Source organism: Bidens hawaiensis, unplaced genomic scaffold, assembly GCF_021521415.1.
Source record: "Bidens hawaiensis isolate Kalapana, Puna unplaced genomic scaffold, B.hawaiensis_p1.1 tig00002553_1, whole genome shotgun sequence".
Taxonomy (NCBI): domain Eukaryota; kingdom Viridiplantae; phylum Streptophyta; class Magnoliopsida; order Asterales; family Asteraceae; genus Bidens; species Bidens hawaiensis.
Genome location: NW_027491139.1, coordinates 681,547 through 697,019, shown reverse-complemented (window position 1 = coordinate 697,019; position 15,473 = coordinate 681,547). Strand labels below are relative to the sequence as shown.

Sequence of the window (15,473 nt, the reverse complement as noted above, 5' to 3'; positions counted from 1 at the left end):
GTCAAACCGGTTTTTAAAAAACCGGTTTTCGTAAAAACCGGTTTCCGGTTTAAACCGGCAAACCGGTTCCCCAACCGGTTTTTTTGACCATCTCTAATTTTAACCGAAATTCTTCTTCAGCTCCCTGTTACCTCCATCCTGTGGTTCATATCACATTGCTTTTTCAGGTAGCTAGTTTAACTGGTATTACCAGTCGGTATGAAACGGTGTTTATAAAACATTGCCTAAAACATATTTTAGAAACTTAATTCTTACCTGGAATGTAGTCTTAATACAGAAACTACTCTTAAAGCTTATAATAATTCTGTTCACAAAATGCAGCTTGTTTCTCTATTAGTACATTTTCAAATGCTTCTGTTCCAATCTATAACTGTTTTCCATTTTACTGTTAGATCATAATGCGATCGCCAGACGATGCACAAGTCAGTAACGAGGTGATTAATCAGCCAAACATGGTAAATACCAGAGCCAAAACCCGAAACAACCTAACAAACTGCTACCTGCAGCATCAGTTGAACTCGTCCGCAGAACTAATCAGTTCCAATGACGATATTTTAACCGAAATTCTTCTTCAGCTCCCTGTTACCTCCATCCTGTGGTTCATATCTGTATCTAAACACTGGCGTTGGCTTTTAAGTCATCGGCATTTCACCCTACGATACAACAAACTTCCTACCTCTCCTGGTCTTTTTGTGGACAAAAAGTACGTCCCGTTTGATGCTGAAGACCGAAGTCCTCCTCCTTTCCGTCATCTCAATTTCTGCCATGATCTCCACATTATAAAAATCGTGCAATCTTGTAATGGTTTACTATTGCTTTGTTGTAGCGATCGAGGATTTACACGCAATGATGAGTACTACGTGCTCAATCCCACCACCAAACAGTTTGGGATTATCCCATCAGTCCCCGGAGTTGACAACGCTCGTAAAATGATCCGGTTCATGGGGCTCGCGTTTCATCCTACAACTTGTCCGCGTTACAAAGTTGTTTGTATCCTTGGTAATAAGTATACATTTCATATGAAAATATATTATTCTGAGACAAAGGAATGGAAGGCTCTAAACATTAATTTCCCTGAGAGAAGATATTACGTATCTTTCGGAAGTGGAGTTTACTGGAATGGAGCGATTCACTGGGACCCGTGTGGTGGAAGTCTGTTCTATTTCAATCTGAATGTAGAAAAGCTGCAAAAGTTGCCAATACCGTTGCCAGTGCAGGCGCGGCTGAGGATCGTATTAGTACCTTTGCCCCCTATATACTTTGGGGAATCTCGAGGCCATCTGCATTTGGTGAATGTCACATGTCATGAATCCCGTTTTCACCTGACTGTGTATGAGATGTTAGGGGATCATTCAGGGTGGTTTGTCAAGTACGAAGTGGGCCGTGATCATATGGATTGCTATCCCGGAATCCAGAGCAACATGTATGACCCTTATGGCGGTTTTAATATACTTGATGTTGTTAGAGGTGAAGAAGAAGAGGATACATTCCTGGTGTCAAGTACTTCAAGGACGATCGTAAGGTACAATCTTAAGGATAAAAGTGTTAAGTGGTTATTTGATATGACCACCACCGACTATGACATCGTAAGATTTGAACGCGGGAAAATTCATCGTTATATCCAGTCTTTAACTTCATTCTAACCAGTTACAAAGTGTGTGAGTTTTTGGATTTAAGGTGTTTGATATAATGACTTAATAATGACTTGGATTTGTGTTTGATGAAATGCTTTATTTTGTTTTATGGTTTTTAAGACTCTGGTTGAGATTATAACTTATAAATCTTGTTTGACATCATTGGATTGAGGAGCAGCAACATGACATATAACATCAGCTACAAGTGTTTGTGATGGTTATTTTAACAGCAATAGTTACTTGTTAGTGTAACATGTCCAGCAATAGTCCTTTTGCTAAGCAGGTGTTAACACTTTTGCAGCTACACTTTCTTGACTCAGTTGTGACAATTTATTATCATCAGTTTGTAGACTCTTCAAATAACAATATGGCATGTAACAGGCAATAGATCATACTATTGAGGATCTTAATTGTGAATCCTTCATGAATCATGAGTTAGAAATTAGAATAAAACATGTGTTTTATAGATGCCAACCAATGTTGATTGAAGAATCACATTTGTAAAGTGGGACACCGTATCAAAACCAATAGATAATTATAAGGTGTAATAACGTTACGCATTAGCCTTAAAATATCATAAATTTTATGAATAAGCGCATAGAAACAATCGTTAGTAACCTTTCCGTTGTTTTGATTTCTGTCTATCTGACACTCTTTCATACAAAAGAAAAAGTTAAGTTTTTTATAAATAAAGATTATTCACCAACATGCATATAATTGTTGGGTAAAGTTAAAATGCAAAGGGAGACAAAAATGAGAACTGTGAGAAGAATTTGTCACCACATCAAAACCCTTTAAAAATAAATAAAAAAAAAACAATAAACTTAAATTTTTTTTTTTTCTTCTCAATCATCAATTTTATATAATTTACTATAAAACGATTACAATAAAGTAACTAAAATGAAAAAATTTAAGTAACTAAAATGTTTTCACAATCATTCCTGTTCAAAAAAATAAAAAAAATAAAAAATTGACGAAAAGACACAATGACGAAAATTAACAAAAGACACATTTATAACGAAATATAGACACTATAAATCTTAAAATATAACACAATGCCAAACAAAATATATCACAATGTTGAATAATATAGCACAATATTTATAAAAAAAGAACGCCCTGCTTGCGGTGCGCGCATATAATGTATATATGTGTGAACCCTCGGGTGGGCAAAAGTAAAATTGCACTAATTTTGACGTTATTTTACTAATCTCGTGAAAATAACGTTAAAAGTGGCGGAAGGTTAATCAGGCATCATGTGGTGACGTTGATAGCCGAAAGACAAGGGCACATGCACCGATCAGCCGGTGTCCCGATGATTGAGTGCTATGTGCCTTATGTCCAAGGCTTGATGCAAAACTACTATCGAGCCGGGGGTCTCACCGGAAGCAGCCTCTCTATCCCTATGGGATAGAGGTAAGGCTGTCTACATCTTACCCTACTCAGACCCTACCATAGCATTGCTATTGGTGGGATATACTGAGTACGATGATGATGATGATGATTTATAAAAAAAGACACAATGTTAAGGAAAAAAACACAATTAATGACGAAAATAAACAAAAAACACAATGATAAATAAAAAGACACAATTATATTTTTCACTCACAGTTGTGTTTTTTTTATTTATTTACTTTTGAGAATGAGGAAAACGGTGAAAACATTTTTGTGATTTTACTTTTTCCGTCTTTTTATTAAATTTTATGATTTTTTTACTTTTTTTAAAAGTTTTTTTGTTGTGTGACTACAAATCATTCTTATATTCTTCTTTTTTTTTCTCTTTTATATTAATTATCCATAATTGTTAAGGTTATATATAGGGTTGGTGACGGGATAGAAAAGAGGTGGATACTATTAACTAGGTGAACACAATGACTCATTCACACTTCAAAGATTCTCAAGGTCCCCTTTATTCAACCCCCTTTTCTTCTTTTTCTATAGCTTTTTTATCATGTTACAAATAAACAAATATATAAATCACAGTTTAGTAGAAAATTCGCATAAAAATATATTCCATTTGTAATTGTTCTAAACCTTTCAATAATTACCTTGAAAAACATTTAAACATTACCCATCTTACTAAAAAGCATTCCAAAAATAATTAAAAATGTGTTTATACTTATAGTATGATTTTATTTTTAAAAACTATCACGTAGTACAAACATACCAGACGGGCTAAGTTTTCGAACCAGTTTGATGGTATGCAATTATTTTTTTTAATCCAAAATCATTAGTTCAAACTAAAGTTTTTAACAAGTTAGACACGGTATTTATTATATGTATATGAATAATTTATATATGTAAATTATTTATGATGTCATCTGGGTCAAACACCGGTTCATCCTTCCGGGTCGGTCCGGCCTTTAACCTGGTAAGACGTCCGAGTCTACGTTCAGACCAGGTTTGAAAATATTGGTTTAGAGTATTGTACCTGTGAGTTGCGGTTAAAATAAAGTAAAAATAAAATTAAATTAAATTTGAAAACAAAGGAGCAAGATCTCTTCTCTGAACACACACACATCCCCATTTATGAAGATGATTAATAAATTAGAAAATAATTGACAATTATTATGTAATAAATTGAAGGGTGGTATATATAAATGGACACCAGCTGTCATAGTTTCCTCTTCTGAAAAGTTCCAAAATATTATTTGCTCTCACTCTCTCTGTCTCTGCTTCCTTTCAATGTGCCTTTGGATCCTCTCTTAGATTTCATCTTCTTCTTAAGTTGCTACTGACAAACAACTTGTACTGTACAACTTTCTTGAGCACTGGTAAACTTTTTTTTTTTTTTTTTAATGTGGGGTTCTTGAAATCTTGAATTTTGTTGTGTTTAATCTTTCTGAAGTTAATTGGGGATAAAGATTTGAGATCAATTGAGTATTTTGTGGGTTTCTTGAAATCTTGAATTTTGTTGTGTTTAATCTTGCTGAAGTTAATTTGCAGGTGTTGTTTGGATAAAGATTTGTGCTTAATTAGGTGTTTTGAGGTAATGATTGAACTGATTTATCAAAATTGACATAAACCCCTAAAAGCTTTGTTCTTTTTGGATATTTGAAGTGATTTTAGCTTCACTTTTTGTTAAATTGTTGCTTAGGGTTTATGAAATTGTTCTTAAATTGAAATAATCTGTCAATGTCTGCCAATTTAATTGGGAATGTGGGTTTCTTGAAATCTTGAAGTTTGTTTTCTTTAATCTTTCTGAAATCAATGTTTTGTGTTGGAAAAGATTTGAGCTTGACAGGGTATTTTGTGTTTTGTGTGTGAGTTTCTTAAAATCTTGAATTTTGTTGACTTTGGTCTTGCTGAAATCAATTTACAGGTGTTGTTTGAATAAATATTTGAGCTTAATCGGGCGTTTCGAGGTAACGGTTGAACCTAGCTTCTAATCATATTCTGCTGTCTGTTGAATTCATAATTTGAGTGTCGATTTTGCGTAATTGTTGCTAAGGGTTTTATTGAAATTGTTCTTAAATTAAACTTAATTTAAATGTACATTAGCCACAAAAGGTTTCAAGATTTACCTCCAATATCTTCCAATTCTGTTGAGTTTATGTTTCAATTCATAATCATTTCCTCTATTTGCTAAATAAAGTCAAATATATAGATTTTGACCTTTGTTCTTGAACTTTAGGAGCGAAGAAAACTCTTGGTCAAAGTTCCGGTCAAACTGTTTTCGAACAATGAGGCGTGAACTGTTGTTTGGGTATCTTCTGCTTATGTTTGGAAGTTGTTCCGTTGCATTAGGTAATGCCAACTTTTCTCATAACTCCCATTGACTTTGACTTGCATGTCATTGTCAAACTAAACTCAATGCAGTCAATATTTATATAAATCATAATAAAGTCTTAAACTTGCAGGTGCTTATGTGGGAATTAACATCGGAACCGATCTTTTAAACCTACCGTCACCGGAACAAGTGGTGGCAATCCTTAGATCCCACCAAATAACCAACGTGCGTCTTTTTGATGCCGATAACCACCTCCTTAGTGCACTTTCCGACACTGAAATCGAGGTTATGGTCAGTGTAACAAATGAAGAGGTTTTACGAATCGGACAGTCACCAGCTGCAGCCGCCGCTTGGGTCAACAAAAATATAGCAGCCTTTGTGCCCTCCACCAACATCACCGCCATTGCTGTCGGCAGTGAAGTCCTTTCCACTATCCCACACGCAGGCCCGGTTTTAGTTCCCGCCATGAAAAACCTTCACAAATCCTTAGTTTCTTCAAACCTTAATTCCCAAGTCAAAGTGTCAACCCCGTTCTCGATGGATTTGATCCCGAAACCGTTCCCTCCATCAGACTCCACTTTCAATTCTTCATGGGACTCCATAATATCAGAAGTTCTTCAGTTTTTAAAATCCACAAATTCTTTTTTTATGTTGAACGCTTATTCGTACTACGGTTATGTGCAAAGTAATGGTATATTTCCGATTGAGTACGCGCTTTTTCAACCATTGCCTCCGGTCAAACAAATAGTTGACCCGAACACACTCTTTCACTATGACAGCATGTTTGATTCTATGGTGGATGCTACTTATAACTCCATGTCCGCTTTAAACGTTTCGGTAATCCCAATCATTGTAACCGAAACCGGGTGGCCGTGGGCCGGTGGGGCAAGCGAACGTGACGCCACGGTTGAAAACGCCGAGACTTTTAATAATAATTTAATTAAACGGGTTCTAAATGGGTCGGGCCCGCCGAGTCAGCCCGCGATACCTATGAATACCTTCATTTATGAGCTGTTTAATGAAGATAAGAAGCCCGGCCCATTATCTGAACAAAGTTATGGTGTGTATTTTAGCAATGGGAGTTCGGTTTATACGTTTAGTTTGGGTGCGTCGGACCAAGGAGCGGTGAATGGTTCTGGTGGGTTTTGTGTTGCTAAGAAAGGAGCTGATACTGGTAGCTTGCAAGATGGGCTGAATTGGGCTTGTGGGCCGGGCCAGGCTAATTGTAGTGCGATTCAGTCTGGCCAGCCGTGTTATATGCCTGATACGATAGAAAACCATGCTTCATTTGCTTATAATGATTATTATCAGAAAATGCGGAGCGTCGGTGGAACATGCGACTTTGGTGGCACTGCTTTATTGACAACGGATGACCCCAGTACGTGTAACCTGCCTTTTTTTTAATCATTTCGTAAGTTGTCAAAAATGATTTTAATTATTTTGTGTGCATTGTTATTTTGTAGGTAACGGGTCATGCATATTTACAGGAAGGTAACAATGTGAACTTATAGAACACATTTTTTTTTGGTAACTATGAGAACTTGTTAACATGCCCCACCAGGCACCAATACCCTGCTAGCCGGTGGGGCCATGTAAAACCAACTTTTACCGGGCAGGTAAAAGGTTTACACTAACCAATAAAACTGATTCGTAACCGAAAAACCCTAAAAAACAAACCGAACCCACCCAAAAAAATCGACGGGTTGGTTTTATGTTTTCGTAAAAGATGAATTTTCAGTTTTGCATGTAATTAAAACTAAAAAAATGGAACCGAACCGAATTTATGGATATATATTTTTAATTTTGAACGTTAAGTAATTTATAAGAGGCTTTTAACAAATAGTGTAAACTAAATATTATTGCCCAAATCTATAATAATCAGTTAATTATTAAGTAACAAAATAGTTTTGGTCCAAATTCACTATTTTTTGCGTTAGGTCCGAAAAATCCAAACCGAACTGTTCCAAAAACTTAAAACCAAGTTTTTTGCGTTTGGTTTGGTTTGAGCCCAAATCGACCTATGCACACCCCTAGGTAAATAAGTGGAAGCTGGATATGAACCTGAGGTGTTTGACAAGGAATTATTATAGAATGTATATATATGGTTTTTTTTCCTATCATAATTAAATCTCCATTTTTTATTTGAGTGCTGACATGTAAATCGATTCATAAACAGTACAAACTCGAGCATCAGTGGAACGGTTACACCTGCATTGGGACCAGACGGGCCACCCGGAAATGCATCTCCGGGTCAACTTCCCCACATCTCGGTTTTGCTTATGGCGGCGGTTGTATTGTTGGTTGTCTAGATTTTTTGCAGTATTGTATAGCTAGCTGATGTATGTGGTCTTCGCCTTATAATGCCAAGCGTTTGGAATATCACGAAAGTAGACAGGAATTCTAGATTAAAATTGGTAAAGATTTGGCTGTGATTTTCAAATCTTGGGCTATTTTTTGTTGGTTTTGCATTTTGATGATGTAAGTTTTTGAGGGTTATGGTTGGAGTTGATGTCATTTATGGGAATATGCTTGTACAAGCCATTGGTTTGTTTGGTTGGTTGGTTGTACTTGTGTATGAATCCCTTTAAATTAAAATAAATTCCTTAATTTCTTTAAGTTGGTTGTATATTTTTTGTCATTAATATGTAGTTTGTTTGGTTTGATATAGAGATTATGAATCCTGGTAAGCTTGTTTGTTCTAGAAAATGACACGTCTTTAACGAACTAATAATTCGTTGTGTTTAGACCGAATCGAGGGTTTGGCGCTAACCTACTTTAGCCCAGCTATTTAAATAGCCAACAACTTTCAGCTAGATGATGGTTATTAAAACTAAATACTCGGTTTTGATTAATTAATATGTGCTGGTTGTTTTTTAATACATCCGAAAGGATTGGTTGAACATACCAAATGTAAACATATCCCTTAGTAAGTAAAATAGAGAGAGAATGTGTCTAGAGGGAGTTGCTACATTCAGTAAAAATAATAGCGTGAGGGCATGTTTAACATAACCTTTTCAACAGTTTTTCTAGGTGACAAAATAGAGCCACTGCATGATAATCATGATTCATGGAAGTTGAGTCGAGCATCTAGACTAGTTTAATCTAGAAAAGCTCAAGCGAGTAACTTTACAAGTTTAAACTTGACTCGATCGGCTCATTTAGTATTTAAATATCCTTGTGTGTATGATAAACAAACAAACTTTATCCTTGTATTGCCAACCATACCAAAAATATATGAATCATTTTACATTAACTACTTTTATGACAAAACTTAACCACTTGGCCCTTGTCTTCTAGCTTAAATATCGCTGCATGTTCCATTGCGATCATTTTTCAAGTCACTAAAACACGTGTAAAGGTATTAAAAAAATATTTAAAGAATATTTTAACAGATTAAATCAGTGATTTTTCCTTTAATAAAGATAAAAATATCATGTTTTTTGAACTAGTCTTTGGCTTCATTGACTACATGAAGTCATGAACCACCTACTCCTAAGTTATGCGACTCTTTTTTATTAATTAGAAAAAACGAATTACATAATCAAAACAAAGAGCTATCGGGTTTATATAGATCCTCACAATGACTCTTACTCGAATTCAAATACTTATGCGAAAACAAATCAAATTCGGAAAAAAAAGATAATGGATAACAACATTTAAAAAAACCCGACAAGGATAATAGTTATTTAGTTATTATCTTTGATCTCTTTCAAGCCACCCCATGAGATCTTAACCGAATGTTTTCAAGTTACAAGTCCTTTTCTATTTCCCATCCATATGCTTTTCTAAAGAGACTCTTAACATAATCCAAGTAGGATTCATGCTTATAGAGTGCTTTGATCTCTCCACTTTTAAGAACTTCTGGCAATGGTTCAATAATGTCATTATGCCCGGACTCACAAATATCGGGACAGAAATACTGTTACTGCTTCTATTAGCACTTACACGATGTTCAACGCTTTCGTACTTTCCGTTACTTATTATTTGAAGTGCATCTCCAACATTGATCGCCAAATATCTGCCAACAGGGGGGACATGAATCCATTTCATGGTATTCGGGTTTCACACGTAAAGCCCTCCAACATCATCTTGAAGTAGTATTGTTAGTATGCTCGCGTCTGAATGACACACCACACCCACAGCGAGCTCCGGGTTAGAACATTTTGGATAGTAGTTAAATTTAAGCCTTTTAGACCACATAATTAGTACCGATTCTTTGCTCTCATTGATCTCTTTTACTTTTAGTCCATTCATGAGTATCTTAAACAGCTTCTTGATAAGGATTTCAACACCCCCCCCCCTCTCTTAGGAACCTATAAAATGGTAATACAATGGCACATTTTTTTTGATACAATTCCTAAAAGGCGCACAATTATACATATTAGAGTTGAAGTGAGTTTTACATAATATAAACCTTTTTAAATGTTGTGATTCTCTTCTTTTTATCAAGCCTTGAAAATTAAGCTACAGTTGAACCCTTAAAAAAACAGGTGGCCTTTAAATATGAACCCAAATATCAGCTTATTTTTTGTATGCACGCTGAAGGCTTTTCGGACCTATTTTAGTTTGTGTATTGTAGTCTTTGTGTTGTTATTTATCAATAATAAAAAAAACCTTAGTTGTAGCCTATGGATGAGGAAACATATATAGAGATGTAGACCAAACCACGTAAATCTTGTGTTCTTGCTTTACTTATTCATTTTACCTAACACTAATTACCCGCAAATGGGAGGCCAGAGGGAAGCAGCCTCGTCACGCCACATAAAATGATGCTAAGATAATCCTTCCACTCTAGAGGTTTCTTGGCTCCTGGAGTAAAGCTCGTACCATAACTGATATTATTGGTAACTGACCGTCCTTCTGAGTATTTCAGCTTTTCTTCTACCGACAACCCAAAAACTGGTGAGTTGCATCTTTGACATCCTCAAGAACTTGAATAGGAACACCATGGTTTACAATCTAAAAGAAACCCCATTTTTGTGCTGCATCACACGCCGCTTTAGCTACTTCCGGGTCATCCATATCAATGACTTGGTAGGGACTTGAGTCTTCAACAATGTTGGCATCAAAACGTTCTTCTGGAGGTTGAATGTATTGACTTGGTACGGACTCGAGTCCCAGTTCTGATAAGCCTTTCACTCCTTGACCTTGGTTCACCACAAAATCGATGATATCGAGTGGTTCTGGGACGTTATTGGTTGAATCCGATGGAGCCATGCATGGTTCAAGAGATGTGAATAATATGATGTGTGTAGATGGTTCAAGACATGGTTAATGTGAATAATATGATGTGTGTAGATGGTTCAAGACATGGTTAATGTGTTATAGATAAACTATGAATTAAGTTGACCACTGATGGAGGACAGAGCTTTGGGAAGAATCTCCTCAACATTTGAAATGCATGTAGGAACCCTTTTTATTTATTTATTTATTTATTTATTTTTTTTAATAAAAGGAATCTTTCTGGTAGACAAATACAAATATTTCTTCTTATTCAAGCTCACGTTATTTAATTGGATTGATGAAACCAGTGCAAGTATTTTGGAGGACAAGATACTCTTTGGTTTTTGAAAGGAAACCGGCTTTGATGAATTATGTGGTTGGTGAGATTAAAGCTTTGAGTTTTTTTTTTTTGGTGCGATATAGTTCAAGGATTCCAAGTTTAACATGGGTAAGTTGGCGTGCTTTTGATTTCAACGAGTAAATGAAGACTAGAAGGAGGGACCCGACCCCTTAATCAAACCACGAGACCATGATATAGACACTTTTCAAACGAATGCCCATGAGTCGATGTGAGCCCCGTTCAGTGAAAACATAAGCGACACTTTTCAAACGAATAAATGGAAGCACAAACGAACAAATGATAAATACAACGAGTAAATAAGACTTTAATGAGAGACTCAGCTCCTTAATCATCCCACGAGACCATGGTAGCCCCGTTTAGTGAAAACAAAAGCACACGAATCGATACGAGCCCCGTTCAATAAGAACAGAACGACACTTGTCAACCAACAAATGAAGCCCAAACGAACAAATGAAGACCGTGACAAGAAAAAGAAGACTAGAATGAGAGACTCACCTTCTTAATCATCCCATGAAACCATGATAGCCCCGATCAGTTAAAACAAAGCCCACGAGTCGCAGCGAGCCCTGTTCAGTGAAAACAAAAACGACAATTTTCAAACGAACAAATGGAATCCCAAACGAACAAATGATGACCAGAACGAGTAAATGAAGACTAAAAGGAGGGACCCACCCCCTTAATCAAACAATGAGACAATGATAACCCCGTTCGGTGACAACAAAGGCCCACGAGTCGACGCGAGCCCCGTTTAGTGAAAACATAAGTAACACTTTTCAAACGAACAAATGGAAGCACAAACGAACAAATGATAACCACAACGAGTAAAGAAGACTTTAATGAGAGACTCAACTCCTTAATCATCCCACGAGACCATAATAGCCCCGTTCAGTGAAAACAAAAGCACAGAGTCGATACAAGCCTCGCTCAATAAAAACAGAACGACACTTTTCAAACGAGCAAATGAAGCCCAAACGAACAAATGAAGACCATGACAAGAAAAAGAAGACTAGAATGAGGGACTCACCTCCTTAATCATCCCATGAAACTATGATAGCCCCGATCAGTTAAAACAAAGCCCACGAGTCACTGCGAGCCTTGTTCAGTGGAAACAAAAATGACAATTTTCAAACGAACAAATGGAATCCCAAACGAACAAATGATGACCACAACGAGTAAGTGAAGACTAAAAGGAGGGACTCGCCCTCCTTAATCAAACCATGAGAGCATGATAGCCCCATTAAGTGAAAACAAAGGCCCAAGAGTCGATGCGAGCCCCGTTCAGTGAAAACATAAGTGACACTTTTCAAACGAACAAATGGAAGCTCAAACGAACAAATGATGAACACAACGAGTAAAGAAGACTCTAATGATGGAATCAACTCCTTAATCATCCCACGAGACCATGATAGCCCCGTTCAGTGAAAACAAAGGCTCACGTTCATTGCGAGTTCCATTCAGTGAAAATAGAAGCGACCCTTTTTAACCGAACAAATGAAAGCCCAAACGAACAAACGATGAAAACGACGAGTAAAAGAAGACTTGAATGAGGGACTTAACTCCATAATCATCCCACGATACCATGATAGCCCTGTTTAGTGAAAACAAAGGCCTATGAGTCGCGTCGAGCCCCGTTCGGTGAAAACAGAAGCGATACATTTTCAAACAAACAAATGGAAGCCCAAACGAACATGGATGACCACAACGAGTAAAAGAAGACTTCAATGAGGGACTCAACTACTTAATCATCCCACGAGATCATGATAACCCCATTCAGTGAAATAAAGACCCACGATTTGCTGTTAGCCTCATAATAATAATAGTAACTAGGTGGCTACTCTTCGCGTTGCGTTGCGGCCGTGGGCACAAATTCGATCGTGATCAGGTAGGTTTGTACTGGTACAATCATTAAACACAAATCATAAATTAGTAAACACTCATAATAGTAGTGACTCATATAGCATATAATACAAAAAATAACAATAAAAAATTTATTTAAATCAAAGTTTATTCAGTCAATAAAAAATGGTTGTTGTAGCAGCAATGAGTCGACGCGAATTTAGTTAGTATCGGCTATATTTTCTATGGTTCGGAACTAAAACAAAAAAATAGTTCCATAAAGTTAACGTATTTGAAGCAAAAACTCGGGCGTTACGGCGGCGATTTGATACAAATTCGATTGATATCCATTAGGTTCATTTTACACATACAAGAAACAAACCTAAAAAATATTTTTGTTAGATTATCTCATTATACTTAAACCAAAAAATAAAATTAAAAAATAAAATGTACATGAAAAAAAAACTAATAATGCAACACACAAGAGATAATTAACAAAAAATTAAGTTGTTACTTTGGATTAGAGACTTGAACTTGGGCAAACAAGATCAAGAGAGAGTTGAGATAGTTGACCAAAGCCAAAAGCCATTGAACCAAACAGAAAGATTGTAGAATCTTTGAAAGTAATTACATAAAAGGCCAAAATATTTGCCTTAAAAAACTTATGTGGCACCAACATTTGCTTTTTGTCTATACTATATTTGAAACCCGTCGCGTTGCGGCGGCGGCTTGACGCAAAGTCTGTCGGTATTGGTTAAGTTCGTCATGATACCCACACTAAATCAAAAATTTATATGTGAACGCCCAAAATAGTGTCAGCACACGTACACCTTATGATGAAAGCGACACATATACAGTCGATATCTGATGGAAAAATAAATTAGCAAACACATAGCTTATGATACAAAAAATAATACAAGTGAAACGATGCTTATTCGGTTGGCAAATTACAGGCGTTATGACGAAAATTCCTTCAGTATCTATAGGTTAACAACAACACTAGAACTAAACGCAAAAAATATTTTTGAAAAATTGGCATACTAAAAACATAAACAAAAATACCAAAAAAAAGGCGTTGCAGTGGCCAATCGACATACATTCGGTCGGTAACGATTAGGTGCATTATCGTACCAGAAGTAAACATAAAAATAGTTTCGTTATTGGCTAGGTTTGTTACGGTACCGAAACTAAATAAACAACCACATGGGTGTTGCGGCGACGAGACGTTGCGTTTTTAGTTGCCGTTTAAATTCGTTACGATACCGAAACTAAATTAAAGCTCAATATCTCAAATTATTATACTAAAAAAATCTAGATTTCAAAAACGTGTCACAGTCCAATAAAATTAAAACAATAAATAAGCTAAAAAAGTGATGCATATGAACAACCAAAGCCAATGATTTCAAAAACGTGTCACAATCCATTAAAATTAAAACAATAAATAAGCTAAAAAAGTGGTCATATGAACAACCAAAGCCAAGGATTTCAAAAACGTGTCACAGTCCATTATAATTAAAACAATAAATAAGCTAAAAGTGTGGTGCATATGAACAACCAAAGCCAAGGATTCGAACACTTGCAGGTTAACCACAAAGAAGTTAGCAAAAGAAACTTCAACCAACATACCACCACTAACAAACTTGGTTCAATGATGAAACTAAAAGCATAAATACTAAAACAGTGGAATTCTAAAAAGTTCTGTCACACGCATTTGATATTTATCTATATATATAATTTGGTGTAAGGGTGTAATGGGTTTTTTTTGGGTGGTGTGACATACATTGACCAAAAAAAGCTTGGTGTTTGTAACCGTGGTGTTGCCGGTTTCTTGCTAGTTTTGGGTGTGTAAAGGTTACCGGTTTTTTGCTAGCTTTGGGTGTGTAAAGGTTAATAAATATTTTTTATGTTGCTTGTTAAAAAAAAACATTGAAAGTTGGGGGCCTCTAGCAGAAGGGAATTAGTATAAAACCTTTTTTTTTTGTTTCACAATGAAACACCCATTTTTATTTAAATGCTAACATGTAAATTGGTTTTATAAACAATACAAACGTGAGCATTGGTGGAACGGTCACACCTGCATTTTGACCCGAGGGGCCACCCGGAAATTCATCTCCGGGTCAACTTTGTGACATCTCGGTTTTGGTTTTGGCGATAGTTGTATTGTTGGTTGTTTAGATCTTTTGCAGTATTGTATAGCTAGCTGATGTTGGGGGTTTTCGCATGCCGAGTGTTTGGAATATCACGAAATTAGACAGAAATTCTAGATTAAATTGGTAAAGATTTGGCTATGATTGTCAAATCCTGGGTTATTTTTGTTGTTGGTTTGCAAAGTGTAGAGGTAGGGTATAAAACCCACCATTTGGCTAAGTATGACACTAATTGCATACGCCGGGCGGAACACTAGGCGCCAGGAAGCCACTAACACAAGGCGTAGTGCATGGCGCGAAGAGTGGAGTCCAATATAGCTTTTCCTGACACATCGGGAATGGTAATGCAAAGGTCCCACCAGCATGGGACAAAAAGATGGTAACCCACATAGGGATAAACACCAAACCAATTGGGATTGGACAACACATAAAGGATGGTACAAATAGTACAAACAAATCCTTGTCAAAAGGCCATGATGCCCACCAACTTCCACCAACCACCACGACAACGTGATTGGTGGAAAACCTGACAACGTGATTGG

At 36.3% G+C, this 15,473-nt stretch overlaps 2 protein-coding genes and 1 pseudogene across 2 annotated transcripts; 2 read left to right on the top strand and 1 right to left on the bottom strand.

Moving 5' to 3' along the window:
* Positions 1–398: 398 nt before the first annotated feature.
* On the top strand, positions 399–1,643 carry LOC143620239 (F-box protein At5g07610-like). The gene has a single exon (XM_077091967.1). It carries the CDS (start codon positions 399–401, stop codon positions 1,641–1,643), a length of 1,245 nt encoding a protein of 414 aa, XP_076948082.1.
* A 2,613-nt stretch (positions 1,644–4,256) lies between these two features.
* On the top strand, positions 4,257–7,897 carry LOC143620317 (glucan endo-1,3-beta-glucosidase 4-like). The gene is made up of 6 exons (XM_077092019.1): positions 4,257–4,408; positions 4,957–4,999; positions 5,269–5,381; positions 5,495–6,742; positions 6,828–6,855; positions 7,541–7,897. The coding sequence occupies exons 3-6, from the start codon at positions 5,318–5,320 to the stop codon at positions 7,671–7,673; spliced, it is 1,473 nt and encodes a 490-aa protein (XP_076948134.1). The 5' UTR covers positions 4,257–4,408; positions 4,957–4,999; positions 5,269–5,317; the 3' UTR covers positions 7,674–7,897.
* A 1,215-nt stretch (positions 7,898–9,112) lies between these two features.
* LOC143620238 (feruloyl CoA ortho-hydroxylase F6H1-3 pseudogene) lies at positions 9,113–10,581 on the bottom strand (annotated as a pseudogene).
* Positions 10,582–15,473: the final 4,892 nt, after the last annotated feature.

Coding starts and splice junctions, on each gene's coding strand:
- LOC143620317 (XM_077092019.1), top strand. CDS start 5,318: ATGAGGCGTGAACTGTTGTTTGGGTATCTTCTGCTTATGTTTGGAAGT. Junction 5,382..5,494: donor AAGTTGTTCCGTTGCATTAG/GTAATGCCAACT, acceptor TTAAACTTGCAG/GTGCTTATGTGGGAATTAAC. Junction 6,856..7,540: donor TCATGCATATTTACAGGAAG/GTAACAATGTGA, acceptor ATTCATAAACAG/TACAAACTCGAGCATCAGTG.
- LOC143620239 (XM_077091967.1), top strand. CDS start 399: ATGCGATCGCCAGACGATGCACAAGTCAGTAACGAGGTGATTAATCAG.